The sequence below is a fragment of the Tenrec ecaudatus genome, chromosome 17 (assembly GCF_050624435.1).
Source record: "Tenrec ecaudatus isolate mTenEca1 chromosome 17, mTenEca1.hap1, whole genome shotgun sequence".
Classification (NCBI taxonomy): Eukaryota; Metazoa; Chordata; class Mammalia; order Afrosoricida; family Tenrecidae; genus Tenrec; species Tenrec ecaudatus.
The window spans coordinates 49327117-49343156 of record NC_134546.1 but is presented as its reverse complement, the minus strand read 5'-3'; the positions used below and the strand labels follow the sequence as shown (position 1 = coordinate 49343156).

Genomic DNA, 16040 nt, shown 5'->3' with positions numbered 1-16040 from the left:
GCTCCACAAGCCAGGATGTCTGTCACCCTGCTCTGCTTTTAGTGCTGCTGCCTTGGCTGCTGCTGCTTCATGCCCACGACTTCTCTGTCTTTTGGTTTCTCTACTATCACACGTCTGTCTTTCGGGTCAAGCAGGCTCTGCCCACAGGAACCTCAGGGTGCAGACGATATGCTGCCATCCTAGCTGTTCTTTCTTGTTGGCAGCGAGACCCCTCATGTCTGCTTCTGGCGTGGCTCATTGCAGTCCTAGCAGGGGAGCAGAACTGGCCAGTTCCCACATCAAACGTAAACGATTTGGAAGTTCCCTCCACTCGCCACCTGGATCCTTTGGTCCATCCTGTCCTCTTACACCTGATGGCTCGTTGCACCTCCTCTCCCATCCTTCTTGTCTTTTCACCTTCTCACATCCCTTCACTCCGGTCTCTTCACCACCTAGAGTACCCGGAGATCTTCACGCTGCCTGGCCAATCCTCTGTAGGCACACTAGTGTCTGGCAGGTCAATTGACTAAGAAATTGTGTGATGTATGTGAGTTGGGTGAGTGGAGAATATGATGTATCAGTCACTCGAATGGCTATCTGACACTCTTAATGTCTTTCTTAGCTGCTGAGCCCAGCTACCGAGGACACAGTGTTCCCAAATGTGTCACGACATGGGTCACATGGGTCCTTCGGCGGTTATTATACCTTCTTGTGGTTAATGGAATGATTGTCGTGAGATCGCCAGAGAGCTATCAGATTAAATACCATTTTATATCTAGAAAGTACCATGCACTATAGAGGAAGATGTTTAATTTTGAGTTGTCACCTCAGCTGATCTGTTTAGGACAGCTGCTGAAAGCTTGATGCTTTAAACATTAGTATGATTCCCATTTAAAATATCATTTAAATAGAATAATAAACTGGAAGTGTGAAATGATTATTATTTCCATTGATTTCATTAAATCTTGGAAAATGGGAAACAAGATTTAACATTTTCAAAGGGCCAGAACGAACATTTTGAAGGAAGAATAAAACTTAAAATAAAAATGCTACCTCGACATAGACTTTCATGCTTCCGCTACTAATGAGTACCTGCACCGTGGGGTGATTGTGGAGAGGGTGCAGTGCCCTGTCCACCCTTCCAAGGAAATGCCAATATGGGGAACAGACGGGTCAGGAGAGGGAGGTGTGTGTATGTCTTTGTGTGTGTGTATGGTGGGGGTGGAGGGAGTGTGTGTGGTGTGTGTGTGTGTGTGTATGTGTGGAGGGGGTGGAGTATGTGTGGAGGGGGTGGAGGGAATGTGTGGGGTGTTGCCTGGTCCATTGTTGAGTGGAGAGCAGGGAAGAGAGGAGGACCCACTGGGAACAGGAGTGGGAGGTGGTTGGCAGAGAAACAGTGAATTCAGGGCTAAAAGGCAGGGCCTTGAGCACCACAGTGAGGTGAGGCGGCAGTTGCTGGGGGAGACATGAGGGAACCTTTCTTTCACAGTATCTCCTGACGAGCTCTGAAAGGACTCTGAGATAACAACCAGCCGCAGATTAGCAATTACCTTTGAAAAGTACGATTTTTTTTCCCTGGAACAGTCTGTGCTTTTGTATTTGAAGTTTAAATGGATTTTGCCAGAAAACTATGGGGAAAATAATTGAATCTGAAAACCAAGATTAAAAAACAACATTCGATTCATTTGTAAGTAGTGGGATCGTAAGGCCTCTTCAGACTGGCGTTGGAACCACATTTTGAAACGAATAGCCCCTGTAAGAGAATGCTGCCACCATCTGAACGCGCCCTCTCTAATGGTGCCTTTCCAGGAGACCGTGGGTTTACAGGCAAACAGGTCAAAGGTGCCAGGTTCATTTCACCAGAGACAGACTCTTCTGGTGACCAAGGGAACGTTCTTTTGCAGGAGCTGTGTGCGTGGGTTGACCATTGTGAGCCTCTTCATCTTCACTGTGTTGTGCTCCGTAAGTATTGTAGCTCTGTAGGGGACCTCTGACCCACACTCATGCTTTTCTTTGTAGGAGATGTGGGGGTGTCTGGAAGTTGGGGGGAAGGAGGAGGAAGCAGGGCCCCAGAAGAGCCCATCTGTGTCCTCACTTAGCGGTCACAGTTTTGTAGGAGTTTTCAACCATGCCCGTTACGTGCTCTTATGTGCACTGTGATCCTTCCCGCCATGTGGGGCCCCTTCATGGGGCCCTGGGTCTTTGCCTTACGTCAGCCTACTTAGGAGGTGGAAGTTACTGTAACCTCCCCCAGGGACTGCTGTTCTACGATACAAAAGAGGCTCAAGATCTCAAACATAATTTAAGGAGATAATTTATTGTTTTAAATGGGAAAAGACAAGATAAAGAAAAAGACACATTATATGAATGAAGGAGCTGTTCTTTAGAGAAACAAACTCAGGACACACACACACACATGGCTAGGTTTATATAGTGAGAAAGAATACAACAGCTAATTAGTCCACACAGCAGTACAGGAGTCTCAGTCCAACTCACTTTCATGAACAGCGAATATACTAAAGGTCTTTCCAACTCATGCCAGCTGCTGGCCCAAGGTCAAGGAAGCAGATGAGAAGAATTGGCCCTGCAGGTAGCAGATGTGGCAAGGAAGATGAGATGTCAAGGCATAGCAGATGCCAGGAGCATAGCAGCTTAGCGAAGAAAGCAAATCATGATGGAGCCTTAAGGTGTAGTCATGCCTAGCACAGTGATGTAATCCACCACTACCCATGGGTTGGCTCGGCCCACCGGTAGCGCAGAACAGCTCGCTCAGGCAGCAGTATGTGCATCCAATCACCAGGGAGAAAGAGGAAAAGGTCACACTCCATTCAAGCTGTGACCTGATTGACAGGCTAAACTACACCCACAAGTTCCTAAGGGAGCCACGTTGGCACAAAAGGTCTAACTATCACATGGACCATTAGTATGAGGCTGTGATGGCTACCAAGAATTTTCAGAGAACTAGAGACTTAAAAGGACTTGAGAGGGTGAAGAAAACCCACATAATGAAGATTGGCAGCAGATAAATTAATCATTGTGGTAGATGGGATTTCAGAAATGGGAGAGGGACCATAATCAGTCCAAGTACACTATAGCAGGTTAGAAAATCTTACCACTTGGTTCAGGGCCTTCTGCCCACCTTGTGGTATGCGTCATGATTATGAGGCTCCAATAAACTAATTTCCATCATAGAAATGCCCAAGCAAGTTCCTGATGGCAATATTGGCAAGTCCTGGCCTGGTCAAGGGAGTCACAGCAAACATTCTGTCTAAAGGCAATGCTTGTTTTTCACGTTGCCGGTCAATGGTCAGAAGGCACTCACCGGAGGCCGAGTCTATGTGGACACTCAAAATAATTTAGGGCTCCCACTGTAAACCGCAGTCTTCTATATACCTACTACTCAGATTTTAAACTCTAATCCAACCGTTTAGGCAGATATGTATTATTATTTTTAAATTCCTGTAATTAGTTAACAACAACAAAAACATATTTGTAAGTCAAGGTTTCATGTATCAATATATGTGCAAGGTATATTGGTATCAATATACTTAATGTATATTGTTTTCATGTATCAATATTCTTAGTGCTCCATGGCCATCTTTGTGCTCTGTCAAGGAAGGCTCCAGCTATCTCTGTGACCCAGCAAGGAATTTCCTGGCTGTACCCGTGACTCAGTAAGAAAAGTGTCCCGGTGTCCTGACACAGAAAGCTCCAGCTGTCCCTGTGACCTGGAAAGACAGCCAATTGTTTCCTTTCTTCTTTCTTCCAGTGTTTTACTTTCAAACCACTTCTCCCGCCCCACATTTTCTCTTTCCCTCCTCTCTTTTCCTTTTTCTCGTTATTCCTCCCCCGCTCCCTCACCCTCCTCATCACTTTCCCTTATTTCTCCTTGCATCTTGGGGACTTTATTATTCCTTTCCAGCATCGCCTGACAGAGTCAACGACCTCTGCTCGACACAGCAGCCCTCCCCACCCTCAAGGCTGCACTAAAATGCTGTGGAGATGCAGCCAGTCTCAGCTCACATGGGGGAAGCGAGGCCGGAAGAAAGAAAAAACAGGCACAAACATGTGAACAACATCCAGATCCAAAGGAATTTTTTGATGAAGAAAAGTCCCTAGAGCTACCAGAAGAAGAATTCAGGAGACTGAGGTTCAGATAACTTCCACAGATTAAGAAAGAAGCAGAGAGAACGATTGAAAGAATAGAAAACTAAAAACCTTACACCAAATAGAAATCCAGAATCTGAATAATAAGACTACAGAATTAGACAGCATCACAAAGCCTAGAGTAGTAGAGTTGAGGAAATGGAAGGCTAAATCCGTGAACTTGAAACCAACCCTCTTGACATCAATACATGAGAGGGACAACCAACAAAAAGAGCAAAGAAGTCTGAAGGAAGTCTAATAATCACATGGGGCACTATCCAGAGGAACAATTTACATCTCAGTAGGATTCCCAAACAGGAGGAAACAAACAAACCAAAAGACCCACAGAGAAAATAGTACAAGAAATATTGGAAGAAAACACCTGCCAAAGTATAAAGTGGAAGAAAGAACTATGTAAGAATCTGGAAGAACCCCAAACAGGATACACTCCAGAGGGGAGGGGGGCTGGAGGGACATTTCAACATATCATAGTCACAGCTTATCATGTGAAGGAACAGGAGGGCATCCTGGGGGGAAACTCAGTCTCCTGCAAGATGAAACCAATAGGATGAAACACAGATTCTTTCAGCAGGAACCGTGCAGGCGAAGAAGACAATAGAACGACACAGAGAGAGCTCTGAAGGAAAATAAAGCAAAACACCCTGCTAACCAGCTATCTCGATACATTCACCAGAATGACCAGACAGGCAGGATGAAAGGGGTTTGTAAGATAATAAGAGGAGTGCTAGGGGCAGACCGCGACAACAGCAGACAACCCTAAAATCAGCATAAAAGACAGCACCACCCCAAACTCAAGACACTTAAAGTAGTATTCAAAACAGCACAAAAAATTCAGGAAGACCAAAGAAACCAATAACAACTCAGAAAAAAAAAAAGCAAAATGACTTCAATGCAATGAATGGTGGCCCAGGACTACCATGTACTTACTATTTCCTTGCTTATGATATGCATTAATCTGATAGGCATTGCTTTGCCATGGTGAATGAATATTATTATAATGCCCTGTCACCAACCCCCATTGTTTATATAAATAGCGTCCAGTCACTTAAGAGTTTAATCTGTACACGTCAACAGTTTATGTAATGTGGCTCACAACCAGTCTTTACTTGTGTTATTTCTTTTCTCAACAATGTTTTAAATCCTAGACTATTGGTTAAATTATGGGTTGGCAAGCTGTTTTGAGAACTCTTGCAGCTCTGCCAGTATGTACATGACTCTAAAGTAAAATAGGAACATTTAAAAGATATTACTCAGATAATGGTGATTTCATTTGTTTGTAAAAATATATTTATGGCTATCAAATAATTTTTAACTTGTGAGGGATAGGATAGACTCTTCTGTCCCAATAGTTTTCAGACTTCTGGGTTAAATTATTGACACTATCAATATAATTACCTTATACCCCAGGGGGATGATTGATAATGTTCTCTGACATAAAATAACAATGATGTCTCTAAGGCGAATAAAAGGCATATATTAATATAGATATATAAATGGACTTGGGGCTTGCACTGAATTCTAGCCCTAATTTAAAAACAGTTATTGTGACATGGCCTAAGATACCAGTGCTTTAGTGGTGGCACAGGGTGGTGAAGAAACTAGATGGTGCCCATCTATCAGAAGGAATAATGTCTGAGGTCTTAAAGTCTTGTCTTCAAACAAAGCACCATCTAAGCAAAGTGTCAACTAATCGTCATGGAAAAAGCACACCATCCACTGTGATACAAGAATTGTAAATAATCAAAATTGAAAATAATCAAAACCGAAAGAGGGAATGGTATCAGAGCTTAAATTGTGAGCACCTGGTTACAGAAGGCTATGGATGACAGTGGAAGCCCAAAATCAATTTCCAGGGTCCCCATGTGGCTTACACGTTCAGTGAATCTCCTCTGATTGTAGTTGAGCCATGTGAATAGCCTTCTTTCCAGACAGAGAGCATTGCAAAGTTGATTGTGGCAGATGTAGTTCAGTTAAACTGGGTATCTTATCACTTAATCTCCCTTTTGATCTTTTAAAAAGTTGTTTCTTTTTTTTTAACATGAAGGGAAATACACGTGGATTAAGCCTTCCATTAATACACTTTGGCCATAGACCAGACATGTGAGTACCCTTGCTATCATGTAGAGGGCATTGGAAAGTAGATGATCGCAGATGCAGTTAGGTTAAAATTTATCACCTTATCATTTTATTCCCCTTTGATTCATTTTTAATTTGTTCCAGATTTTAATAGTTTCCACTTCCTTTTTCAATTAAGATTTGCTCTGTTTTACCTTTTATTGTTAGCTTTTGTTTGTTTTGTATGTTTTTCTGCATATGAAATCAAAGATAGGTCCATTTATAGAGACAGTCACTGGATTAGTGGTTCTTGGGGCATGACAGTAGTGGCTAATGGGAAATGGGGGGGGATGACAATGAGTACAAGAAAGAAGAAAATATTCTAAAATTGAGAGTGGTGATTATTATACAAATCTTTTTAATATAATTTGATTATTGAATTATATGATATGTGAATTATATGTCAATAAAACTTATAATGACAGTAACAAACCCACACATATCAATAAAGACACCAAATGTTAATGGATTAAAGATATCAGTAAAGAGGCAGAGAGTAGCAGATTTGGGTAAGATAACAAAAATATCAAGATGCTGCTTATACGACACAAAGATAAAAATAGATTGGACAAACATATCAAGCTAATGGCAACCAATATAGTAAAAACAAAAAGAATGACAGTATTAATCTCCAATAACACAGACTTCAAGGCAGAATGCATCATGACCAAAAAGGGGACCACACAATGATTAAAAGACAATAGAAATTTAAGACATAGCAGTAATAAACATATATGAACCAACAAGACTGTCAAAATATGTTCAGCAAACTCTTATAGAGCCAAAGAGAGAAATAGACAATATAAAAATAATAGTAGGAAACTTCAATATACTACTCTCAAGGAAGGAGAAATCATTAGGCTATAAAATCAATAAAGACACAGAACTAAATGACACAATGAATTAATTCGATTTCCTTTCTACAGAGCATTCTACCCAACAAAAGTACGGTGTACATGGAACATTCTCTTTCAGGGCACATTATCTCAAATAGACCGTATGTTAGTACACAAAGCAAGGCTTTATAAAACTTTCAAAACATCAGGATTTTACAATCCATCTATAATACAATGAAATGACAAATCAAAATAGAAAGATCAAGGGAAAAATTCAAAGACATGAAATGAACAACATATTGCTTAGAAAAAAGACTGGAAATTTGATGAAATGAGGAATTAACTAAAAATATACATATTTGAAACAAATGAGAACAAAAGCACAACATATCCAAACCTTTGGGACATAGCCGAAGTAGTACTCAGAAGGCCATTTAGTGTAGTAGAAACCCACCTGGGTAAAATCCCTTGCTTGCTGAAAGTGAGGAGGGCTAGAAGAGTTGCTGATAAAAATCGGAGGTTGTAGCCAGCTGCATGGATTACAAGTCAATGGAAAGAAAAAAAAAATCCTCACAACTGGACCAATTGTAACATCATGATAAACGGAGAAAAGATTGAAGTTGTCAGGATTTTGTCTTGCTTGGATCCATAATCAATGTTCATGGAAGCAACAGTCAAGAGATAAAATTACATCCTGCATCGGTCTAATCTGCTGCACCAGACCTCTCTATAATGTTGAAAAACAAGGATGTTACTTTGAGGACTAGGGACTAATGGCCTGCCCCAAGCCATTGTATTTTTAATCACATCCTATGCGTGTGAAAGCTGGACAATGAATAAGGAAGGATAAATCAGTGCATTTGAATTTTGGCGCTGGTGAAGAAAATGGAAAGTCCCTTGGACTGCCAAAAGAACAAACGCATCTGTCCTGGAAGAAGTACAACCAGAATGCTCCTTAGATAGTGAGAGAGGTCTAACATACTTTGGACTTGCTGTCGGAAGAGATCACTCTCTGGAGAAGGGCACCATGCTTGTTCGCATGGAGGGGCAGTGAGAAAAAAGGCCCTTGAAAAGGTGGGTTGTCACAATGGCTGCAACTATAGGCTTCAGCATATACTCAATTGAGAGGACAGCGCAGGGCTGGGCTGTGTCTCATTCTGCTGAACGTGGGGCTGGAATAAGTAGCTATCAAGGGGAAGGAACTTAACAACAACTATATGAGACCATTGCAAAAGAAAATTGAAAATCTAGGAGAAATGAACATATTTTTAGAAATGTACTACCTACCCATATTAACATGTACTGAGGTAGAAAATCTCAACAAACCCATAACCAAATAAATAGAGCAGCCATTAAACAACTTCTAACAAAAAATAAAAAAGCCCATGGCCAGATGGCTTCATCAGAGAATTAAACCCACATTCACAAATGAATGGACACTAAACTCCTCACAAACTAGTCCTGGATGTAGAAAAGGACAGCAAGCCCCCAAACGTATTTTAGGAAGTGAGCAGATGGCTGATAGCAAAACCTGGCAAAAACTCTACCAAGATAGAGAACGCAGGCCAATATCCCTCATTAATAGAAATGCAAAAATTCTCAACAAAATCTTGGCCACTAGACCCCAACAATATATCAAGAACCTTGCACCATGTTTAAATGGGATTCATACTAGGCACACAGAATTATTCAGTTTTAGAAACATAATCCATGTAATTCACCACATAAAATATGAACCACATAATGTCATTGATTCAAAGAATCATTTGGCAATATCCAATACCGATTTATTTTATTTTGTTTTTAAATTTTAAGTTATTGGCATATAGCTAACACACGCTACATCAATAGTACAATCAGATCAAGAAGGATTGTTCAATCATCACCACAATGACTTTTAGAACATTTTTTTTCATTCTTGTACCCATTGTTATTAGCTCCTCATTATCCCCAACCTCTCTTGCCATACTCTCAATGAAACATGAGTCCATTTACTGTCTCTAGAAATTTACTTAACTTCGATTTCACATACATATTATCATTAAAAAAATAACACTCTCAAACTAATAACAATAGAAAAGTAAAACAGATAAAAACAGAAATTAAAACAAAAGCAGCAAATATTAAAAATTAGAGCAAATTTAAAATGAATCAAAAGGGAGATCAAATAAGTCAAAACCCATTTTTGATAAAACATTCAGCAAAATAGATGTGTAAGGGAAATATCTCAACACAATAAAGATCATATCCACAAAAGCAATGTCAACATCTTGCTCAATGGGGAGAATTTGAAAGCATTCTTGCAAATGAGAGCCAGACAAGTACATCCCTTAAACCACTCTTATTCAGCATTGCGCTCACAGCGGGCGTTATCAGACACCAAAGGAATCCAGATCGGCAAAGAAGTGGAACTCTCATTATTCACAGAAAATGTGATTTTATACATAGAAAATACCAAAGATTTGACAAAAAATGTTGGAAAGAATAGAAAGTTTTGGCAGTATAGCAGTATACAAGAGTAACATCTAAAAATCAATGGAGTCCTATATGGTATTGAAGAAAGCTCTGAAAAAGAAGTCAAGAAAACAGTACCATTTAAGATAGCTAAACAAAAAGTGAAATCATGTGGAATTATGACCTAGCCAGAGATGCAAAAGACTTGTACAAAGAAAACTGCAGAACACCTTACAGAACGAAACAAGAAACCTACTGAAAGGGAAGAACCTCTATAAACGGAGACACAAATGTCTGTATTTTTGGATAGAACAGCTAATATTGTGAAAATGTCAATACTAACCAAAACAATGCAATTTTGATCCAGATCCCAAATTCATTCTTTAAAGAAATGGAAAAACGAATTATTAACTTTGTGTGGAGAGGGAAAAGACTTAGGATAAGCATTTCTTTTCTTTTTTTCTGTCAAAACCTCTTTACTGGGAGTTAATACAGATATATCCTTCCATAGTTCAAATCACATCAAGCAGTGTTGTTCAATTGCTAACACAATCGGTTTCAAAACACTCTTGTCCTTCTTGAACTCCGTGCTATTAGCTCCCTTTTACACACACCACTGTTACCCCCAGAAATCCTTCTTTACTCGCGGTCCCCAGGTTCATCAATCGTGGGTTTCAGATACTGAAAACTAGAAACACATAGGACAAAAATTCAAGAGTCACCCACCCCAATGACAAAACAAATCTGAGATAAACCCCAATATGAACAGACAAAAAAATATACAGAAAATGCTGAAAACCAGATCAGGTCTAACGTGGATCAGATGGGAGACCAACTGACTAGATTTTAACTGCTCAGGTCAGGTTTATCACTTTGATCTTCTATAGGTATCTCTCCACCGCACTCTATTTGGTAACTGCTTTCTTCCCCTCCCTCTATGATGGATAGAGGGAAATCAGCTGAGGCTTATTTCCTATACAGACTCCATGAATATATCTTGCACTCCCAAGCCTTTGAAAACAAGTTTCTCACAATTTAGCTTCTGATATTATTGCCTCCTTTGGCTTCAGATTATATGATTTAAAATCTTTGGTTACTGATGGCATGCTTCTTCCATGTGGACTTAGTTGACATTTCACTTAGATGCCTGCTTGTTTGGAAACAAATCTTTAAGACCCCAACTATATATATATCTATCCCCCCCAGACACTTTTATCTGAGAGCTGGGTACCATCTAATTTCTCCACCATGTTTTTAAAAAAATCATTTTATTGGGGGCTCATACAACTCTTAACATAATCCATCCATCCATCCATGTGTCAAGCACATTTGTACATTTGTGGCCATCATTATTCTCAAAATATTGTCTTTCTACTAGGCCATTGGTATCAGCTCCTCATCCTCTCTCCATTACAAACCCAGGATAATTAATAAATTATTATTTTTTCATGTTTTACACTGTCCAGTATCTCCTTTTACCCATTTTTCTGTTGTCTGTCCCCCAGGAGGGGTTTACATGTAGATCATTGTGATTGGTTCCCCCTTTCCCCCCAACCTTCCTCTTACCCGCTTGGTATTGTACTCTCGCTACTGGTCCTGCGGGGTTTGTCTGTCCTGGATTCCCTGTGTTTCTAGTTCCTAGGTGTACCAGTGAACATGCTCTAGACTAGCCAGATTTGTAAGATAGAATTGGGATCATGAAAGAGTAAACAAACAAACAAAAATGCATTGGTGAGAATCGAGGGGGGTTGGAGAGGAGACCTAAAGCCCATCTATGGACAATGGAACATCCCCCCACAGAAGGGTTTCAGGGAGGGGGGTGAGTCCATCAGGGTGCAGTAGAGCACTAATGGGTCACACCATATACCTCTTTTCCCTGGAGTCCTCCTCATGCCCCCCCCTCCCCCCGCCGCTATTACGACCTCAGTGCCGCCTCCCAATCTAGACTAGACAGGAGCACGTACATAGGTATATGCAAGAGATAAAACTCACAACACATGGAACTCAGGAACAGGGATGGCAATAGAAATACCAACAGGGTAGAGGGAAGGAGGGGAGAAGCAGGAGGAGCGGGGCACTGATGGCAATGAAGGGCACATAATCACATGCCCCTCTCCAGGGGGAAGAACAACAGAAACCAGAGTGGGAGGGAGACAGCAGCTGGTGTGAGATTTGAAAATAATTAACAATCTACAATCTATCAGGGGGCCGCGAGGGTTGGGGGGGAGGAGGGAGGGGAAAAAGAGGAGCTGATCCCAAGAGCTCAGTGGAAAGTAAATGTCTAGAAGAGAACGATGGACTATATGTATGAATATGTCAGATACAATTGATGTATGGTTGTAACAAGTGTTGTAAGAGCCCCCAATAAAATGATTTTAAAAAAAAGAGTTGGGATCATGATAGTGGGGTGGGGGAAGCATTGAAGAAACAGAGGAAAGTTTTATGTTTCAACGGTGCCATACTACACCCCGACTGGCTCATCTCCTCCCTGTCAGTCACAAGTTTGCCAGAACTATGTATCTTAATACAGCACACAGGGCATTGATGTAGCAAGATCACAATTGTCTGCCAACCAACCATTCAACAATATTGGTACAGCTGTCTTCTGTTTCCTCAGACAGCATGTGTTTTCAGTCCCAAGTCCGCAGCTTCCAAGTGGGTCTGAGGTAGTCCAGTTCACCCGGTGGATTTTCTGGACCGGATCTCACTGATGCAGCCTCTGGAGCATGCCATGTGCCCTGAAGACCCAGGATTCAATGGCCCAGCTTGGCACTGGGCCTAGGTTCTCAGGATGTGCCCAGAAGCCCAGGCCAATGTAGCCCATTCAGTGCATGTCAAGCCATGGTATTTTCAATCACCCATATGCACTTGAAAGTTGGATATCTAATAAGGAAAAATGAGGAAAATCAATGCATTTGAATTATGGTGTTGGAATTGTATGGATAGTACCATTAATTTAGCCAATGGCATTGGATTTAAAACACTGTTGAGAAAAGGAAAGTAAACATATATATGGATTATTGAGTACATGGATTAGTGAGTTGTACAGATTCAAACTTAGTGACTAGCTACTGTTTACACAGCCAACAAGAGGACAAGTGAACTTTAAAGACTGGGTATTTTCTTCTTAAAAAGCGACAATATCAATAATCAAGTTCCTTTGTATCTGGCAATAGTATAATAAGTCAGATTTTTTTATATTGAGGAAAACATATTCATAATCAGCTGGTGAATTTTTAATACATAATGAACAGCATTTAAAGATTCCTATTTTTAACTGCTGTCAACATTATTTAAATATTATTCTTTTCTTACCATTTATAATCGAATGTTTCTGTTTGTTACAGGTTTTATTTAGCATGTACCCGGATCACGGAAGGTCCTGGCAGTTGTTTGCTCTGTCCCCACTGGAAAGCTACTGTATCCACAATATCACTGAGCTACTCATCACCGTGGATGTGGGTCACAAAGCTGGGGAGGTTGAGGAACTCCACAAATGTAGTTCGGACCTGAGGTTGGGGCACAATGATCACTGTTCTTAGGCACACATTTTGTTTGTTCAGGACATTTGTAGACACGGGCCAGAGCTCTGAACTCTTGGAAAACTGCTAGGCCAAAGCAAATGCTCTGCGGAATTGATGAGAAGGTGGTTGTTTTTTAGCAAGGCACCTAGTTCTGCTTATCTTTCTCATTCATTTCCTTTTGAGGTTCAGTCTGAGTGCTTCCAATTTACCTTCACTCATTCATTCCTGGCCTGACAGAGTGTCCCAATGGGCCTATCCAAGCCATCTTCCTTCCTGTTACTGTATTTAAAATTGATCTGGTTTTTGAGTAGTGTCCCGAGTAGCCATCTCTCAGCTGATACTGCTTATCTACTCGTGCATGTCGTGTCTCTCTTCTGTTAGAACCATGCCATAGGGATCATTTGTGTCTAGATGTGATCATTGCTTTGTAGTTTAAAACTGTTTTCTAGTATATTTTTATATGCCTTGTAGTTTTGTATCGAAAGAGGCTGCATACAATAGTAAGCACTGAAGTAAATATGTTAGTTGGGGAGGCTTGCTTAAATGTAATCTCCATGCTTGACTATCCCTGGTGTTTTTCTTCAGGGAGTGCGTAGCTCTTGTGCCGATTGATCAGCAGGTGAGCTCGGGGAACGAGGAAGAGCGTCCCTCCCTTGCTGCTAGCTAGCCCCACGGTGACTGCTGTTGCCTAAAGGGAACACTGGTGGAAAAGTTCAAGATGGGTGTGTGGGACAGGCAGAACAAGCAATTCACCTGTCTCCTTTCTGGCTGCCTCTGCCCAGCTTCTTCTCCTACACAGGGTGTTATCCACTTCGCCATCCTCTTCGCTGAAGCTCATGGTTCCAGGATCATCACCTGTGTCTGTTTAAGTGGGTCTCTGGTGTCTTTGGTGTAGCGGGTCTGTGTAGTATGTCTCTCTAGTTTGCTATCTTGCTGGAAGCCCTGAGGGGGGACCTTTTTTCTTAATACCTCTTACCTGATAAGGAACCACTCTTACTGCATGTGGAAGGATTTCCTCTCTTCTCAGTATGTTCACTGCTTAAAACCCAGGGCCATCGAATTGATTCCAACTCATAGTGCCTATAAAAACTCATTGCTTTCAAGTCAATTCCAACCCATAGTGAGCCTTTAGGACAGGGTAGAACTGCTCATGTGGATTTCTGAGACTACAATTCTTTATAGGAGTAGAAAATCTCTTCTTTCTCCTGTAGAGTGGCTGGTGTCTTTGAACTGCTGACCTTTTGGGTAGCATGCCACTGTGTGATTACCATACCACCAGGGCTCCTGGTAGTGACATTGTAGTTAAACTCAACGTTCTTGCTTCCAATTTTCTGTGAGTTATCATCTCAGACTGGTGATCATACCATATATATATATTATATATATAGTACTTTTGTTTAGTGCTTACTATGAGCCTAGGGACCCGGGTAGGAATTCTACATGGGCTACAGGAAGTGGAAACATATATGAATATTATCTTCACTACGGGGTATGTCACAGAAGCTCAAAAAACTCAAATGTATAGAGCTTAAAAGTGGGTGGAATTTAATTGAGCCATTAATCTCTCTCTCTAGAGAGATGCCTCTGTTTAGGAAGGCACAGCTGAGGTCAGTTAAATGAGTTTTTAAGGAGAAAGGAAGAAGCTTGGGATAGAAAATGAAACATTGGTTTTGAGAATGAGGATGGCAACAAATGTACATATGCACTTGACACAATGGATGGATGTGTGGATAGTGATGAGAATTGTACGAACCCCCAGTAAAATGATTAAAAATAAGAAAGTTAAACATTGGCTAATTTTGGTTGACATCATGTCCGTCTTCCTCAGTTTAGCAGACACCAGGCTGTCAGTTGGTTTTTGTGGCTTGGCTAGCCTCTTATTCATTTGTACAAATTCCCAGATACTGTCTAGAGGCCATAAAGAATGTGCACCTCGGATACTCAGGAAGTTATAAAGTTTTAGAATGACTTATCAGCAAGAGAAATTAACTGCTTTGCATAAGGTAACTTCTGGGCTAGTTGATGGTTAGCAGATGTCTTTATCACCAAAGGGCACTTGTACAACCTAATGGTCACTACATCTTCATAACAACCTAATGGTCACTACATCTTCATATTACTTTTAAAAACCTGCTTTTGAAGGGTACATTCTACAAGGGTCAGTGACCTTGTGAATTTTCTGTTCACTCAGAAGGATCTGCCAGGTTAGCCCTTGGCTTCTCTCTTTAATAGCTGGGAGCCACCAATGAGATGTTATGGCAGAGGATGCTGGACGTGAGGTGTCAGGGGACAAAGAAATGGGCGTGGTCAAGGGTGATGGGCCTGCAGATACTTTTGTCATGGACCCGTGAGAGAGGTGCTACTGCAGTCAAAGCAGCTGTGGGGACTTGGCTTCTCTGCATTTCACCTTGACATGCCGCAGCTGTGAACTTCACTGGCGCGGTGGACTTCACATTGCTGCAGGTGGACCTGGCAGGGGCTCTGATGGCTGACAGGCTGAGTGATTCCGAGAGAGAAGAGCACATCGTGATCCAAGTCAGCCAGGAAGATGCGCTGGGCACCAGACGGAGACAGCGACAGCAGGTCATGCTTACCAGTTATTTAAAGGAGAACTGTAAAAATTCAGTTGATCTCATCGTAAATTGAGTTTCCTTTGGAATGGAGGTGATGGGGAGCTACGGGGCAATAGCACTATTTAAAGTTGAGCATTTCTGTCATCTTTTGCTTTGTCTTTGAAATGTTCTGTTCTTTTTTCCCCTTTAAATCAATTGTAAATTCAGAGGAGCAGCCTGCAGTTGAAAGCTCTTTTGTGACTATTGGTAAAATTGCAATTACTTCAGGGATACACAACACCCCATTTTGATTGTGATGGTGGGCGACTGTAGGAGTGTGCATGTTGTCCATCGACTTGGGCTTCTGTGCCTATGAGCTAAAGCCTTCTGCTCAAGTCCCACGAAGTGCAGTA

At 41.3% G+C, this 16040-nt stretch overlaps 1 protein-coding gene across 1 annotated transcript in view; it reads left to right on the top strand.

The window, feature by feature from the left end:
• OCA2 (OCA2 melanosomal transmembrane protein) overlaps positions 1–16040 on the top strand; it is a 154551-nt gene that overhangs the window by 39895 nt on the left and 98616 nt on the right. The window contains exons 4-6 of the mRNA XM_075535554.1: positions 10439–10463; positions 12899–12971; positions 15498–15658. Coding sequence (XP_075391669.1) covers positions 10439–10463; positions 12899–12971; positions 15498–15658 — 259 coding nt within the window. The remainder of the gene's footprint in view (positions 1–10438; positions 10464–12898; positions 12972–15497; positions 15659–16040) is intronic.